General features: G+C 48.4%; 1 protein-coding gene across 1 annotated transcript in view; it reads left to right on the forward strand.

The window, feature by feature from the left end:
* Nucleotides 1-11970, forward strand: part of LOC133114189 (rab11 family-interacting protein 3-like) — a 42560-nt gene extending 30590 nt beyond the window's left edge. The window contains exons 10-15 of the mRNA XM_061223358.1: nt 1203-1343; nt 3341-3422; nt 4297-4434; nt 7241-7396; nt 11120-11260; nt 11834-11970. Of these exons, the coding sequence (XP_061079342.1) occupies nt 1203-1343; nt 3341-3422; nt 4297-4434; nt 7241-7396; nt 11120-11260; nt 11834-11947 (772 nt within the window). The 3' untranslated portion in view covers nt 11948-11970. The remainder of the gene's footprint in view (nt 1-1202; nt 1344-3340; nt 3423-4296; nt 4435-7240; nt 7397-11119; nt 11261-11833) is intronic.
* Nucleotides 11971-17470: the final 5500 nt, after the last annotated feature.

Genomic DNA, 17470 nt, shown 5'->3' on the forward strand with positions numbered 1-17470 from the left:
TGGCATTTGGCACTTATCCAGAGCAACAGACAGCAGGAGACAATCCCCCTGGAGCAATGCAGGGTTAAGGGCCTTGCTCAAGGGCCCAACGGCTGTGCGGATCTTTTTGTGGCTACACCGGGATTAGAACCACTGACCTTGGGTGTCCCAGTCATTTACCTTAACCACTATGCTACAGGCGGCCGGACGTGACATTAGTCCATCACCTGCTTCTACGTTGTAGATGGTTGCCATGTATATAGTGCCTTTATCAAAAGCCTTGTACAATTGATGCGTCTCATTCACCCATTCACGCACACTCACACACCAATGGCGATTGGCCGCCATGCAAGGCGTCAACCAGTTCATCAGGAGCCAGTTGGGGGTACATAGTGTACTGTCGTCAAAACTATTTGTCAATTTATTCCGAGATGTTTAGGGCCCTTACCATGCATTGCTACTCTATACCATGTGTTACTCATTACCATGTGTTGCCACTCATTACTGTGCATTGCCACTCTATACCATGTGTTACCAATCTATACCACGTGTTACCACTCTATACCACGTGTTACCACTCTATACCACGTGTTACCAATCTATAGCATGCATTGGCACTCTATACCATGTGTTACTACTCTATAGCATGCATTGGCACTCTATACCATGTGTTACCACTCTATACCACATGTTACCACTCTATAGCATGCATTGCCACTCTATACCATGTGTTACCACTCTATAGCATGCATTGCCACTCTATAGCATGTGGTACCACTCTATACCATGTGTTACCACTCTATACCATGTTTTAACACTCTATAGCATGTTACTGTTACTACGTGTTACTACACTATAGAATGCATTGCCATTCTATACTATGTGTTACCACTCTATACTATGTGTTACCACTCTATACCATGTGTTACCACTCTATAGCATGCATTGCCACTCTATACCATGTGTTACCACTCTACAGCATGTGTTACCACTCTATAGCATGTGTTACCACTCTATAGCATGTGTTACCACTCTATACCATGTGTTACCACTCTATAGCTTGCATTGCCTCTCTATACCATGTGTTACCACTCTATAGCTTGCATTGCCACTCTATAGCATGTGTTACCACTCTATACCATGTGTTACCACTCTATACCATGTGTTACCACTCTATAGCATGCATTGCCACGCCTTACGCTGGACGGGTGCTCCCTCCACAGGGCCAATGCTCTGGAGGAGGAGCTGAAGGAGCAGGAGGCGCTGGCTGAGGAGGACCTGCAGTTTGAGGTGCGCAGGCAGAAGGAGGCCCTGGGCAAGCTGGAGCGGGACCGGGGCATGGAGCTGGAGAACCTGCAGACCAGGTGAGCCTCAGGTCCCATCCCAGGCTGACCTCTCTTCTGATGGGTCTTCAACTTGTGCAAGTGGGGCTAAAACTGGAACCAGAATGCTGCAAAATAGTATATACACACTGTACAAGGTAGCTGTAGCTAAAAACATAAATACAAATAGTGCAGTTAGTTGGTTTTCAGCTGTAAACATGCGCAGTAGATGTTTGCATACACTTGTAAAGAACTGCTGGGGCCAATATCAATAAAAACAACATGTAATTACAAGGTGACTAATGATGGCTGTGTATTAAAAATGGAGAGGAATTTAAAATAGGTGGCAAGGGATGAGGTGGTTCATTTTTTTTTTACCGGATGCTGACATTGCCTTGGGAGTTGTGGCATCCAGGGCCTCGTCCCATGGAAAGCACATTGGACCTGCATGCTTTGAAACCTTTTGAAAAATACTTTGCCTACCTTATGGCCATGCATAGCATAATACTTAAGCCTGATTTATACTTCTTCACCAACTCTTGCATATGTCATATGATTTTTGACTGAAAAAAGTGTCACGTGCCTCAGTGTTGATTGGACAGTCATATGGAACACTGCAATTCATTGTGTTTAAAAAAACAACGCTGTGTTCCAAAAAAATTTGGCAACTTGTTACCATAGAGACAACAGAACCGGCATCACAGACCTTCGTGGAAGTATTAATGCAACACGTCCTGTGACGCTTGAATTTTTGTCGCACGACACTTGTCTGCCTTTGGTGAACTTGTCCACTTGTCCATTGAAAAGGTTTTGCAACTAAGTATAAATCAGGAGCAATTTGGGGTTAGGTGTCTTGCTCAGGTACACTTCGACACACCCAGGCCGCGATCGAACCGGCAACCCGGTTCAGTTTGCGGGTAGCGCATTGCTGTTGTATGCATAAAACAACTTATAAAGCTTCATTCAGTTGTATTACTGAATTGTATGAAAGGTGATCTGTGTAAATGCTCTCAATACATCTACTAAATGCCTAAAAGACTGGGACAGAATCATGGAGCTTCCCTGCCACCTTGTGGTGGATTTCAGAACTGCTCTTTCTGTGAGGAGAGGGAGCAGCAGATATAGAAATGAAGCCGGGTCTCACAGATATGAATACTAATATTCATACTGGAACAGTTCTTGTACAGCACTCACAAATGAAGTGTAATGCTGGAATTCCACTTTACAATGTAAACAATACCAATCATAAATGCTTTTATTAGGTTCTTGAGTTATATGCCAATATATTGATTCAGCAGACACTTCTGCCTGAAGCCTCTTAAAGTGTAAGAGCACTTAGACATTCAAAGGCTGTAGTAAACTGGGGTGCAGAGGCTGTATGCCTGTACCGGGAGCGTGGGGGGGTGTAGGGGTTGTAGCGGGAGGGGGGTGTAGGGGTTGTAGCAGGGGGGTGTACGGGTTGTAGCGGGGGGGTGTAGGGGTTGTACCAGGGGGGTGTAGGGGTTGTAGCAGGGTTGTAGCAGGGGGGTGTAGGGGTTGTAGCAGGGGGGTGTAGCAGGGGGGTGTAGGGGTTGTAGCAGGGGGGTGTAGCAGGGGGGTGTAGGGGTTGTAGTGGGGGGGTGTAGGGGTTGTAGCGGGGGGGTGTAGCAGGGGGGTGTAGGGGTTGTAGCGGGGGGGTGTAGGGGTGTAGGGGTAGTTGCGGGGGTGGTGTAGGGGTGTAGGGGTTGTAGCGGGGGGGTGTAGGGGTGTAGGGGTAGTTGCGGGGGTGGTGTAGGGGTGTAGGGGTTGTAGCGGGGGGGTGTAGGGGTGTAGGGGTTGTAGTGGGGGGGGTGTAGGTGTGTAGGGGTTGTAGCGGGGGGGTGTAGGGGTGTAGGGGTTGTAGTGGGGGGGGTGTAGGTGTGTAGGGGTTGTAGCGGGGGGGTGTAGGGGTTGTAGCAGGGGGGTGTAGGGGTTGTAGCGGGGGTTGTAGCAGGGGGGGTGTAGGGGTTATCGCGGGGCTGTAGCGGTTGCTGTACTGTACTGTTCGGGTTCGCTTACAGGCTCCAGCAGCTGGACGAGGAGAACAATGAGCTGCGGTCCTGCGTCTCCTGTCTGCGCGTCAACATTGAGAGGCTGGAGGAGGTTAGAGCCGTACAAACACACACTCACTCACACACACACAAACACACACTCACACACACACACACACACACACACTCACTCACGCTCTCTCTCACACACACACGCACACACACACACACACACACTTACACACACGCGCGCTCTCTCCTACACACACATGCACTCTCTCACTCACTCACTCACTCACTCACACACACAAAAGTGGGAGGGAAAGTGAAAGTGGGAGGGAAAGAAGGAAGAAATGTCTGGTCTTGGGGATGAAAGAGAGAGAGAGAGAGGGCATGATTAGAGAGAGAGAGGGCATGATGAGAGAGAGAGAGAGAGAGAGAGGGCATGATTAGAGAGAGAGAGGGCATGATGAGAGAGAGAGAGAGAGAGAGAGAGAGAGGGAATGATGAGAGAGAGAGAGAGAGAGAAAGAGGGCCTGCAGCTCACCGTGTCCCTTCATCCTCTTGAACATTATTTAGTCTTTTCTTAAGGAGTGCATGGTGGTGTTTCAGTCCGCACACGCTAAACAATTATCAAATAACTTAAGCCCCATCCACACCAAGAACTATATCTGTAAGAACAATCAGTAAATGTCCTTTTCAAACTGGATGGCGGAGTCCACACCTTGGTTATGACGACAAGGACAGTGAGGAGCGACATCGTTTGTGTCACTTTCTGAGCGATTCGTTTTTCCAGCTTTACGAACGATAAAACACAGACAGCCAATCCAAATCCATCTGAATTTACAGGGCGCAGCCGGGAGACTATTTGCAGAACGTTATCGTTCATCAGTGTGGATGGTTACGTCGCTATAGTTGCAGTTATTGCTGATGGATAGCCTCTTTTTGATAAAAACCTGATAGAGCTATCCCCCCCGTCCCCACAGGAGAAGAGGAAGCTGCAGGATGAGAACGAGGCCATGGCGGACAGACTGAACGAGGAGCTGGAGGTGCAGAGGAAAGTGTCCGACAAGCTGTCCTACGAGAGACACAAAAGCCAGAAGGAGAAGGAGTGTACACAGGAGGTTAGAGTCCGCACTTGTGCACCATCTGATTTTATCCGATGAATCAGTGAACACTTATTATCACACTAAAGGTCAATGGGGACAACACTTTGCTGATTTGACCCGATTAATCAGTGAACATTGAGGGATGGAACTGGCAGCCCTGCTACGCGTATGAGCGCGTTAATGTCTGTGTGCGCGTATGAGCACGTTAATGTCTGTGTGCGCGTATGAGCGCGTTAATGTCTGTGTGCACGTATGAGCGCGTTAATGTCTGTGTGCGCGTATGAGCGCGTTAATGTCTGTGTGCGCGTATGAGCACGTTAATGTCTGTGTGCGCGTATGAGCGTGTTAATGTCTGTGCGCGCGTATGAACGCGTTAATGTCTGTGTGCGCGTATGAGCGCGTTAATGTCTGTGTGTGCGCGTATGAGCGCCTTAATGTCTGTGTGCGCGTATGAGCGCGTTAATGTCTGTGTGCGCGTATGAGCGCCTTAATGTCTGTGTGCGCGTATGAGCACGTTAATGTCTGTGTGCGCGTATGAGCGCGTTAATGTCTGTGTGCGCGTATGAGCACGTTAATGTCTGTGTGCGCGTATGAGCGTGTTAATGTCTGTGTGCGCGTATGAGCGCGTTAATGTCTGTGTGCGCGTATGAGCGCGTTAATGTCTGTGTGCGCGTATGAGCGTGTTAATGTCTGTGTGCGCGTATGAACGCATTTATGTCTGTGTGCGCGTATGGACGCGTTAATGTCTGTGTGCGCGTATGAGCGCGTTAATGTCTGTGTGCGCGTATGAGCGCGTTAATGTCTGTGTGCGCGTATGAGCGCGTTAATGTCTGTGTGCGCGTATGAACGCGTTAATGTCTGTGTGCGCGTATGAGCGTGTTAATGTCTGTGTGCGCGTATGAGCGCGTTAATGTCTGTGTGCGCGTATGAACGCGTTAATGTCTGTGTGCGCGTATGAACGCGTTAATGTCTGTGTGCGCGTATGAACGCGTTAATGTCTGTGTGCGCGTATGAGCGCGTTAATGTCTGTGTGCGCGTATGAACGCGTTAATGTCTGTGTGCGCGTATGAGTGCGTTAATGTCTGTGTGCGCGTATGAGCGCGTTAATGTCTGTGTGCGCGCATGAGTGCGTTAATGTCTGTGTGCGCGTATGAGCGCGTTAATGTCTGTGTGTGCGCGTATGAGCGCGTTAATGTCTGTGTGCGCGTATGAGCGCGTTAATGTCTGTGTGCGCGTATGAGCGCGTTAATGTCTGTGTGCGCGCATGAGTGCGTTAATGTCTGTGTGCGCGTATGAGCGCGTTAATGTCTGTGTGTGCGCGTATGAGCGCGTTAATGTCTGTGTGCGCGTATGAGCGCGTTAATGTCTGTGTGCGCGTATGAGCGCGTTAATGTCTGTGTGCGCGTATGAGCACGTTAATGTCTGTGTGCGCGTATGAGCGCGTTAATGTATGTGTGCGCGTATGAGCGCGTTAATGTCTGTGTGCGCGTATGAGCGCGTTAATGTCTGTGTGCGCGTATGAGCGCGTTAATGTCTGTGTGCGCGTATGAACGCGTTAATGTCTGTGTGCGCGTATGAGCGCGTTAATGTCTGTGTGCGCGTATGAGCACGTTAATGTCTGTGTGCGCGTATGAGTGTGTTAATGTCTGTGTGCGCGTATGAGCGCGTTAATGTCTGTGTGTGCGTATGAGCGCGTTAATGTCTGTGTGCGCGTATGAGCACGTTAATGTCTGTGTGCGCGTATGAGTGTGTTAATGTCTGTGTGCGCGTATGAGCGCGTTAATGTCTGTGTGTGCGCGTATGAGCACGTTAATGTCTGTGTGCGCGTATGAGCGCGTTAATGTCTGTGTGCGCGTATGAGCGCGTTAATGTCTGTGTGTGCGTATGAGCGCGTTAATGTCTGTGTGCGCGTATGAGCGTGTTAATGTCTGTGTGTGCGTATGAGTGCGTTAATGTCTGTGTGCGCGTATGAGCGCTTTAATGTCTGTGTGCGCGTATGAGCGCGTTAATGTCTGTGTGCGCGTATGAGCGCGTTAATGTCTGTGTGTGCGTATGAGTGCGTTAATGTCTGTGTGCGCGTATGAGCGTGTTAATGTCTGTGTGTGCGTATGAGTGCGTTAATGTCTGTGTGCGCGTATGAGCGTGTTAATGTCTGTGCGCGCGTATGAACGCGTTAATGTCTGTGCGCGTATGAGCGCGTTAATGTCTGTGTGCGCGTATGAGCGCGTTTATGTCTGTGTGTGCGCGTATGAACGCGTTAATGTCTGTGTGTGCGCGTATGAACGCGTTAATGTCTGTGTGCGCGTATGAGCGCGTTTATGTCTGTGTGCGCGTATGAGCGCCTTAATGTCTGTGTGTGCGCGTATGAACGCGTTAATGTCTGTGTGCGCGTATGAGCGCGTTAATGTCTGTGTGCGCGTATGAGCGCGTTAATGTCTGTGCGCGTATGAGCGCGTTAATGTCTGTGTGCGCGTATGAGCGTGTTAATGTCTGTGTGCGCGTATGAACACGTTAATGTATGTGTGCGCGTATGAGCGCGTTAATGTATGTGTGCGCGTATGAGTGCGTTAATGTCTGTGTGTGCGCGTATGAGCGCGTTAATGTCTGTGTGTGCGCGTATGAGCGCGTTAATGTCTGTGTGCGCGCATGAGCGTGTTAATGTCTGTGTGCGCGTATGAGCACGTTAATGTCTGTGTGCGCGTATGAGTGCGTTAATGTCTGTGTGTGCGCGTATGAGCGCGTTAATGTCTGTGTGCGCGCATGAGCGTGTTAATGTCTGTGTGCGCGTATGAGCGCGTTAATGCTGAGCTCCCCCCCCCAGTTGATCGAGGACCTGCGGAAGCAGTTGGAGCTCCTGCAGCTGTTTAAGCTGGAGGTGGAGGTCAGGACGGGCCGCTCGGCCAGCGCCGGCCTGCAGGAGTACCACACCCGCACCCGCGAGGCCGAGCTGGAGCAGGAGGTGCGCAGGCTGAAGCAGGTACTGTCCCCCCCTCCCGCGGTCCCCCCCGCCCCGGTACCCCCCACCCCCCCGCCCTGCGGTCCGCCCGCCCCGGTACCCCCCACCCCCCCGCCCGCGGTCCGCCCGCCCCGGTACCCCCCCCCCGCCCCGCGGTCCCCCCGCCCCGCGGTCCCCCCCGCCCCGGTACCCCCCCCTCCCCGCGGTCCCCCCCGCCCCGGTTCCCCCCACGCCCCCCCCCCGCCCCGCGGCCCCCCCCCGCCCTGCGGGGCCCGTCTCCCACCGCTGCTGGGCTCCACCGCAGAGCCAGGAAGCAGCTCTGACCTGAGTTTATTCATTTTCATTTATTTTATTTATTTATTCTTCATACAGCTAGATATTCTTGTATTGATCCCCATGGGGGGGAGGGGGGGCTTGTGTGACATAGCAGCATAGCACATGAAACATGAGTGATAGTTAATAATAAATAGCTATGTGAATACATTTACATTTTAGTCATTTGGCAGACGCTTTTAATCCAAAGCGACTTACAAGTGCATAGGTTCTACCACAAGTCAAAGCATCACATCCCGAACTAGAAAAATACACCTGGACTGCTGTTCTAAACATATAGTCGTCATCATCATTTTTTTTTTGGGGGGGGGGGGGGGGGGGGTTGGACAGGGATAGGGGTATCAGAAGGGGGGGGCAGGGTAAATCAGGAGGGGGGACTAAGGTAGAGTTTGAAGAGGTGTGTTTTGAGTCTGCATCGAAATAGGGGGAGGGATTCTGCTGTCCTGACAGTGGTAGGCAAGTCATTCCACCACTGAGGAACCAGAACGGAAAACAGGCGTGAACGTGCAGCTCGACCGCCAGGTGCCCGTAGAGAGGGAATCATAAGGCGACCAGAGCTGGCAGACCGGAGTGGTCTAGCTGGGGAGTAGGGAGTGATCAGGGATTGTATGTAGTGTGGGGCAGTCCCCTTAGCAGCCTGAAATGCCAACACTAGGGCCTTGAATCGGATGCGTGCGGCAATAGGAAGCCAGTGGAGGCCAATGAGAAGCGGGGTGACATGAGCCGACCTGGGCTGACTGGTGATCAAGCGGGCTGCAGCATTCTGGACCAGCTGGAGGGGCTTGATGGCGCACGCTGGGAGACCGGCTAGGAGGGAGTTGCAGTAATCCAGGCGGGAAATGACGAGCGCCTGGACTAGGAGCTGGGTGGCTTTCTCCGTCAGGAGATGACGGATGCGGCGTATATTAAACAGAAAGAACCTGCAGGTTCTGGCAGTGGAGGATACTTGTGGAGCCAGGGAGAGGCAGTTATCAAGAGTCACCCCAAGATTCCTTGCCGTACGGGAGGAGGAAACTACAAAGTCCTCCACAGTCAGTGAGAGGTCGATTGACGGAGAGGACTTAGCAGGGATGTAAAGAAGCTCAGTTTTGGCAAGGTTGAGCTTCAGGTGATGGGAAGTCATCCATGCAGAGATATCAGCCAAGCAGGCAGAGATCTGTGTGGTGATTTGGGTGTCAGGGGGGAAGGAAATGAAGAGTTGGGTGTCATCAGCGTAGGAGTGATAAGAGAAGCCGTGGGAAGAGATAACAGAACCAAGAGACATGGTGTATAGCGAGAAGAGGAGAGGCCCAAGAACCGAGCCCTGCGGGACTCCAGTTCGTAGGGGTTGAGGGTCGGAGAGTGCGCCCCTCCAAGTCACCTGGTAGGAGCGACCAGAGAGGTAGGAGGAAAACCAAGCGAGTGCAGAACCTGTGACACCCATCCCAGACAGCGATGAGAGCAGAATCTCATGGTTGACTGTATCGAAGGCGGCCGACAGGTCGAGGAAGATGAGGACAGAGGAGAGGGATTTTGCTTTAGCAGAGTGGAGTGCCTCAGTGACCGCGAGCAGGGCGGTTTCAGTGGAGTGGCCACTCTTGAAGCCAGACTGGTTGGGGTCATGGAGATTGTTGTGGAGAAGATAAGTGGACAGTTGGGAGCAGACCGCCCGTTCCAGGGTTTTAGCAAGAAAGGGAAGAAGAGAGACAGGCCGGTAGTTGTTCAGGGCAGAGGGATCGAGAGTAGGTTTTTTGAGGAGGGGAGTGACTCTGGCCCTCTTCAGGGAAGAGGGCATGGTGCCGGAAGAGAGGGAGGTGTTGATTAGAGAGGAGAGAAAAGGGAGAATGTCCTCAGATATAGATTGTAGGAGGGGAGAGGGGATGGGGTCAAGAGGACAGGTGGTTGGGCGGTGGGAAGTAAGGAGTTTCAGCGTGTCGGCGTCAGAGAGGGGAGAAAAGGAGGTTAGGGAGTTGGGGAGGGTAGGAGGGTCAGCAGGGGTGGAGGGTTGGGAGAAGGAATTGCGAATAGCATCGACCTTCTTTTCAAAGAAGGAGACAAAGTCATCAGGTGTGAGTGATGAGGGGGGTGGGGGGGGAGGGGGGGCCAGAAGAGAGGAGAAAGTTGAAAACAGTTTGCGGGGATTAGAGGCGGCCGCGTTAATTTTCGAGTGAAAGAAGGAAGATTTAGCTAGAGAGACAGAGGAATGGAAAGATGATAAGAGGGCATGGAAGGAAGCCATATCACTGGGGAGACAGGACCTTTTCCATTTTCTCTCCGCTGCCCGCAGTTCGGTTCGGACAGCTCGTAGAGCATCAGAAAGCCAGGGACTGGGGGGGGAGGCCCGAGCTAGTTTGGTGGTGAGGGGACACAGAGAGTCAAAGGAAGATGAGAGGGAGGACATGAGAGTTGTAGCCGCATCATCGGTAGACAGTCGAGAGAAAGACTCCGCAGATGGTAGGGAGGAGAGGATTGTAGATGAGAGGGTGGAGGAAGACAGGTGGCGTAGGTTCCGTCGACAGGTGACAGTGGATGGTGGGAGAGATGGATGGGTGTTAGAGGAGAGTGGAAGAGAGAAAGAGATGAAGGAGTGGTCAGATATATGGAGTGGTGTTACAGAGAGGTTGGTTGTTGTGCAGCTCCTTGTGAAGATGAGGTCAAGAAGGTTGCCTGCTTTGTGGGTGGGAGGGGAAAGAGTGAGGGTAAGGTCAAAAGAAGAGAGGAGGGAGAGAAAGGTAGACTGGGTGGACTCTGAGTTGAGGTTGAAGTCACCCAGGAGGATCAGGGGGGTGTCATTGACAGGTGAGGAGCTGAGGAGGATGTCCATCTCATCCAAAAAGTTCCCCAGAGGACCCGGGGGGCGATAAACAACAATGATAAACAGTTTGCACGGCAGAGTAACAGAAACCGCATGAAATTCAAAAGAGGAGAAGGAGAGGGATGAGGAGAAGACACTAGATCTCCATGAGGATGAGATTAGGAGACCTGTGCCACCTCCTCTGCCAGAGGATCTGGGTGTGTGGGAAAAAGAGAAGGCAGAGGAAAGGGCAGCCGGGGTGGCCGTGTTCTCAGGTGAGAGCCACGTTTCAGTATTGTCTATTCAGTTTGAATAGACAATGCGACACATGAAATGGCAGTAATGGCAGGAAAGTCGTCCAAGAGTTGTGTGCATTGTGCATGCTGTTCTCTGGTGGAGCTATGGTTGGGTGGTCTGATAGCTGCTAGCACAAAGGAACACCTAAGGGCTCCCCTGGGCATGGCATCCCTTAGCCCTGCATTACTCCAGGGGAGGATTGTCTCCTGCTTCGTCTAATAAACTGTACGTCGCTCTGGATAAGAGCGTCTGCCAAATGCCAATAATGTAATAATGTAAAAGGAACAGGCTCACTCCTCGTTTGGCCGACTCTGTGGTGTGGAACCCCCCCCTCCCAACAGGACAACCGAGGTTTGAAGGAGCAGAACGACGAACTCAACGGTCAGATCATCACCCTCAGCATCCAGGGGGCCAAGAACCTGTTCGCCGCGTCCTTCTCCGAGTCGCTGGCCGCCGAGATCAACTCCGTGTCGCGAGACGAGGTGGGGACCGTCTCCGTCGCCGGCCGCCGAAATCTGGCGCCCCAGCAGTCGCGTCTGGGGCCCTCAGTCTCATCCAGAAAGCGGGCGCAGGCTTTCTTTCCAAACAAAGCAGTCACCTAAAAACACGTGCCTAATGTGTGTGAATTAAGTCAGTTCTGCAAAGAAAAATTGACTTAAATTCCTCCACAGTGACATGAAAGACTAATAGCAAATTATAATAACCATTCGGTTGCCGTTATAAAACTGATGTGACCAGTTATAAGTTGAAAAAGTTACATTTTTCACATTGGTGATATATATATATTTTTTTCATTACATGAAATAAGGGGGCACATACTTTGTCTTGGCACAGTAGCTAGTCTCTTTCAATTACCTGAACAATAATTTTCTTTCTAAAACATTTTTGTTGAAGAAAACGTATAGTGTACATGGAAATGTTGTTATAAAGGGTGCTTTTTAGTTATTTACACTAAATCCACTATTATCTATTTTGCAATGTCATATAGTTTACAAAGACTGGGAATATCAATGTGCACTATTTATAGGGGACTTCTTGTGTTTTTGTTTTCGAAGCTAATGGAAGCCATTCACAAGCAAGAGGAGATCAATTACAGATTGCAAGACTACATCGATCGCATCATCGTTGCCATCATGGAATCCAACCCCTCCATTTTGGAAGTGAAGTAAAGGCCAGCCCGTCCCCCGTCCCCCATCCCCCCGTCCCCCTGACCCTGGCACTGAGGGCGCGAACACCAGGAAGGAACAAACTCCGAAATCTGAGTCTAACTCCTTCACGGAGCGCTCGTGTAGGGTTCCCCCTGGTGGTGGGTGTTTCTGTTGCACGCAGGGTAAGGCGTATTTTTGTTCCTGGGGAAATCGGTGAGCTGTCCTGGGGATCCCGTGGGCCGTGGGAGTCCGTGCGCGTGCCGTTCGGTCTCTGCGATGCCCCTGTGGCGGGTGTGGAGAGGCTTCGGTGCCCCCGCTCAGTGTGCTATTGACCCTCAGGGGTGAGCACCACTTCCTGGAGCGGCCTCCTCACCCCCCCCCCTTGTTGCGGGCCAGTGGACTGTCCCGGACTGGTTTAAACTGGTAATGGACCGTTCCGGACCGGTTTACCGTTGACCCCGGTTTCACCCGTCCGGTAGTTGTGACCGTGCGCCACATTGTTAGCGGGTGATGGTAGAACACTCATAATCGGAAGCAGAGGGAGGAATTATTGGCTCCATGGGTACTGCACTGTGGTGAGATGCGTCTGTGGCAAGCATTTTACTTTCTTCACTAAGACAAAGGGAGCTGCACCAGTTTAACCACCTAAGGTTCACCTCAATCACCTGTACTATTGTCTCTCACAGATGCACAAGCATAAGAAGGACCAAAAATATCTTTCTTTTATTTTTCTTTTTTCAGTTTTTTGAATTTTTATATGATATGTTAACACTTGAGTTTGCACCAATTGTCAAGCCCACTGGCAACTCTTCACTAAAGCTTTTGTGGTGTGACGGGGGAGTGCACTTCAGCTCTTATAGCACATAGAAAAATGTAACAATGTCAAAATGTTGGAATCAACAGCTTCAACCTGACAGTAGGCTTCTACAGAGGTGAAATCTGCCTGTTATGGAAGAGGTCCATTGTGAGTGCTGAATGCTGTTGGCCATGCAAAGCTTGTCCCAGCTTGATTGAAATTTTGAGTTTGAAATTTAGTGCCAGAGTACACCGGCCCTTTTAATGTGTCCCATTAAACGTGCCTCTTCCTGAGGTATTCTTCATGAAACAGCCAGGCTCAGCAGCAGATAATGGGAGGGGGGTCCTGAGGGTCTGGCGTGGAGATTCCGTGAGCATTTCATTGTCACGCCTGTATGTGTCTTTCCAATAGCAGCCAGGGGACTGCTTAAACAAAAGTCACTTAGACCACATTTCTTCCCCATTCTGATATTTGGTCTCGACAACAAGTGAAGCTCTTGACCATATATGCATGCTTTTTAGCGTTGAGTTCTTTACGCGTGATTGGCTGATGAGGTATTTGCATGAACGAGCTGGTGTGCAGGTCTTGAGATTCTGTGACTGCTGACGACTGAGAAAGATCATGTGATTGGTGATGACTGAGGAAAATGATGAAGATTATTGTTTGACTTTCGGTAATAAAATGTTTAATAATGGTTGGCCAATACGCATCATCAACTCAGTCAGATGTTCCCCTTGGAGTCTCGTCTTTCAGCAAAGCTTGCCTTAAAAGCGATGGGGAAGAAGATGCGTGTTGAAATGCATGGGCGTTCCTGAGCAATAACTGGAAGGAAATGGTGGTAACGCTGAAAGCTACTCTCCAGTTCTGTGCTGCTCCTCTACGCCGAGCTGTTGAAAATGTGAGGAACCCCGTGACAGCTCCGTGGACAAAGACAAAGACCACCTTAATCTCACCAGTTCTTCAAGGCAACTGGCAGACCGATTCGCTTCGGGAAATGTCATTTGGACGTGCTCTTGGAGGGCGAACGGACAAGCCGGTTGACTCTGTTGAGTTGACGTGAAAACAGCGTTAACGGGGGTGTGGGACAGGCGTGGGGACTGCGTGTTAGAGGCGTGTGGACTGCGTGTTAGAGGCATGTGGACTGCGTGTTAGAGGCGTGTGGTGTGACCTTAGCGGTACTCTCGGGCGGGAGAGGCCTCAGCTCATGCCATCTCGCTCTTGTGCCGAAACCCTCACCACTTACCCCTTCCTTTATTGAGTGCTTAATGAAATGGCCTTATATGTAAATTACTGTACATGGACACAGCTAGGGGGGGGGGGGTTTCTACCCTTGTTATTTTTTTATGGGAAGCGAAACAAAAAAGCAGAATTTGGTTTGGTTCTCCGTTGGGACATACCTTTTCCTGGAGGAATTTGAGCTCCAGTTCTCCCCCCTCCCTCGACTTTTATTTCTCTCCTGTGTAAATATGACGCATGGTTGACCCCCCTCATTTCAGAATCCATTCCTAGGACTCTCCCTTTGAACCCTTGGCAAGAGGGGCCATTACCTTTTCATCTTTGCATTTTCTTTTGGATTCTGAAGGCTCTGTGTCGGTGCAGCAAGCCCAGCTGGCCTTTGGAGACACGGGCCTGGAGGAAAGCAGTGTATGTGGGCCAGTTTGCGTCTCCAAAATGGCTTACTGGCAGGTTAAATGTACCCCGAGTCCGCAGTTTAACTGTTTCTGACATGTGTCTTGTGTAAGAACTATTTATTTCTTTGATTTATCTTTCCGGGTAGCTGCTCATCTGGCATGTTGCTCTCAGCTCCCTTTGTTTTAAGCCACGTGTGAGATTTTCTGGGATACACCAGGACCACTGAGCCGATAAGAGACCAGAACCACGGACGGGTTGGAGAGCTTTTTCAGCTGTAGCCTTAGCTTCAGATTTCTGGGGGGGTTAATGGTATACTATTACTATTACTATTAACTGGAAACGGGCGTTAAAATCAACTTACTGCGGACAACTGCTGCAGTCTTGACACACTTTTCATTGCACAACCAAGATCGTTTTTCAGTATGGTTTGTCTTCTCCTCACTGCAGGATTTAATTTCAGAGGATCAATGGTAATTCAAGATGCACTTTAACTCTGCCTAAAGTCATATTTGTCCTGCTTACAAAATTGCCAAAGAATTTTCTGCCTGAAAATTTCTGCTTTTTTTTTTTCTATTTTTTCTCCAAGCTCTGGTAGCACCATACTTTGATGTAGTATCCATGGTAACAAAATGCTTGGATAAGAACCATAAACATACATTTTTGTTCCTGCTGTATAACTGAGTTTTTGTGCATAACCACTTAAAAATAAGGCTAAACTCGTGAAATTGATTGATTAGATCATCAGGAGTATATTGTTTAAAACACCTGACCAGTTTGCTCTGAAATTGGTCAGCTGGCCCAAGGCCCTGTTCAGTCAGTCTCACCCGGAACGTGCCCAGTTGTAGGTATGAGCAATGTCAAATGGCCACTTTTTTTTCTCTGTGTGATAAAATAAAGAATATAATGAAGTTTAAGTGTATACTGTATATAAATACCTTTTTGTAAAAATGGAAAATTAAGCTTCCAAATGCCCAAAGAACGTTGTCTCAAAGGCACAAGACGTTATTCATGGGTGCTGAACTCTGAAGAGAAACCATTCATTCACGTAGTAACAGGATTGTAAATACAGTTTATTCCAAGTGTGAATGATAATTGTTTTAATGAAAAATCTGTATTGTTTCCAGGGGTGTGTTACTGTTTTTCTTTCTTTCTTTCTCTGAAGAAATGCTGACCAATGTAATCATATTACTGTTTGAAGAATAATAGACTTTCCAAGTTACTGTAAAAATGAGGGGAAAATACCCTAAATAATATTTGAAACCTAAGCCGTGTCTCACTTCTCTCATTCCTAAGGCTCTGTTCTTGTACTGGTGCGCTGGTGTACATTACATTACATTATTGACATTTGGCAGACGCTCTTATCCAGAGCGACGTACAGTTGATTAGACTAAGCAGGAGACAATCCTCCCCTGGAGCGATGCAGGGTTAAGGGCCTTGCTCAAGGGCCCAACGGCTGTGCGGATCTTATTGTGGCCACACCGGGATTAGAACCACTGACCTTGCGTGTCCCAGTCATTTACTTTAACCACTCGCACATGCACACACTGTGCCCTCACGCGCACACACACTCCCCTACACACAAATACACACACATACGCCCTCGCCCGCACGTACACACCAATATCCAGCTGTATTGACAGGGTGCTCCTTGGAAATGCGGTACAGGAAGTGGAAGTACTAGGAAGTCGTTTTAGGATATCCCCCTTGCCGTGGGCTGTGTGTATGACGATAAAAATAAATATTATGATTAAAATATCACTTTTCCCTAAAATTAACATATTGTGGACAAAAATGTCATTTTAATAAAATATACAGATTACTTTTGTGACTTTTCAACTCACATGTTCCCAACATCCCATCAATGATAAGTGTAGGACACCGACAGCACCATAAACCGACATTTTGTTTCCATTTAACTGCTTATAGAACACTGCTGTGTGTGCTCCTACTTTCCTTTCCATGGTCTCTTATCCTTTTTGTTTTCTGGTATTCTTGTTGTTTTCCGTTTTTATCCTCTGCTCTATACAGTGGCCTGGGCATTTGGCGTTTTAGGCCTGAGTGTTTTGAGGCTTGCCTTGAATATTTTGTGCAGCCCCAATGTATTTGTTTTTATATTTTTGTATTTTGTATTTTTACCACTTGGTCTGATATCAACATTTAGCTAAATATTAGTGGTTTTTATTATATAGGTAAATGTACAACCATTTATCTAAATGTTTCAAACATGTAGCTACATGTATGAAATATTTAGGTAAATGTTACCTAAATATATACAACATTTTGCTAAATATTTGGCTAAGTGTAAAAAATATTTAGTTAGTTATTTAGCTAAATGTATGGTGTACATGTTTATTTAGTGTTTTTTTATTATTTAGGTAAATGTACAACCATTTATCTAAATGTATAAAACATTTAGTTAAATGTACAAAGGATTTAACTAAATGTGTATAACCTTTAACAAAATTTATGAATGATTTAGCTAAATATTGAAGCAAATGCAGACAACATTTAGCTAAATGGTATAAAACATTTTAAGTAAATATTTATCTAACTGTATAAAATTTGCCTAAATATTGTTTCACACATTTATAAATTAATAGGCTTTACAAAAAAACTTCTTAAGTACTGGTGTATAGTAGAAGTAGGTTTTTCCCCCTAACAGATTGGAGGGCAGCCACGCCCATGCTGAATTGTGATGTGCCTAATCTTGTTGACCTCAATGGCTTGCCAGCATGCAAAACAAGCAGGTACATTCATTTTGAAGAGGAGCATTTAAAATGGCAGCCACATTGTTGAAGGCATATGCAGAACTGAATCAAGTGATCCACAGTTGAAACTGCTCATACAGCAGTGTGTGGTGTTTTTAGAGGCTATATAGCCATAGCCCAAATGAAACACAATTATCAAACTTCCTGCAGACCGAAGTTTGAAGCTTTGCATTTTCAGAATAACTGTTCATAAATGTTCTTGTTGTAAAAAGGTTTATACAGTATATTTGCCTCTTTTCATAATCATAAGAAATATGAACAGAAAATAAATATTTCACACCACTAGGTAGAGTCTAGATCCTTCTACAAAGTACATGAAAAATGCTGGAACATAATATGGAAATTTGT

Source organism: Conger conger, chromosome 16 (genome assembly GCF_963514075.1).
Source record: "Conger conger chromosome 16, fConCon1.1, whole genome shotgun sequence".
NCBI lineage: Eukaryota > Metazoa > Chordata > Actinopteri > Anguilliformes > Congridae > Conger > Conger conger.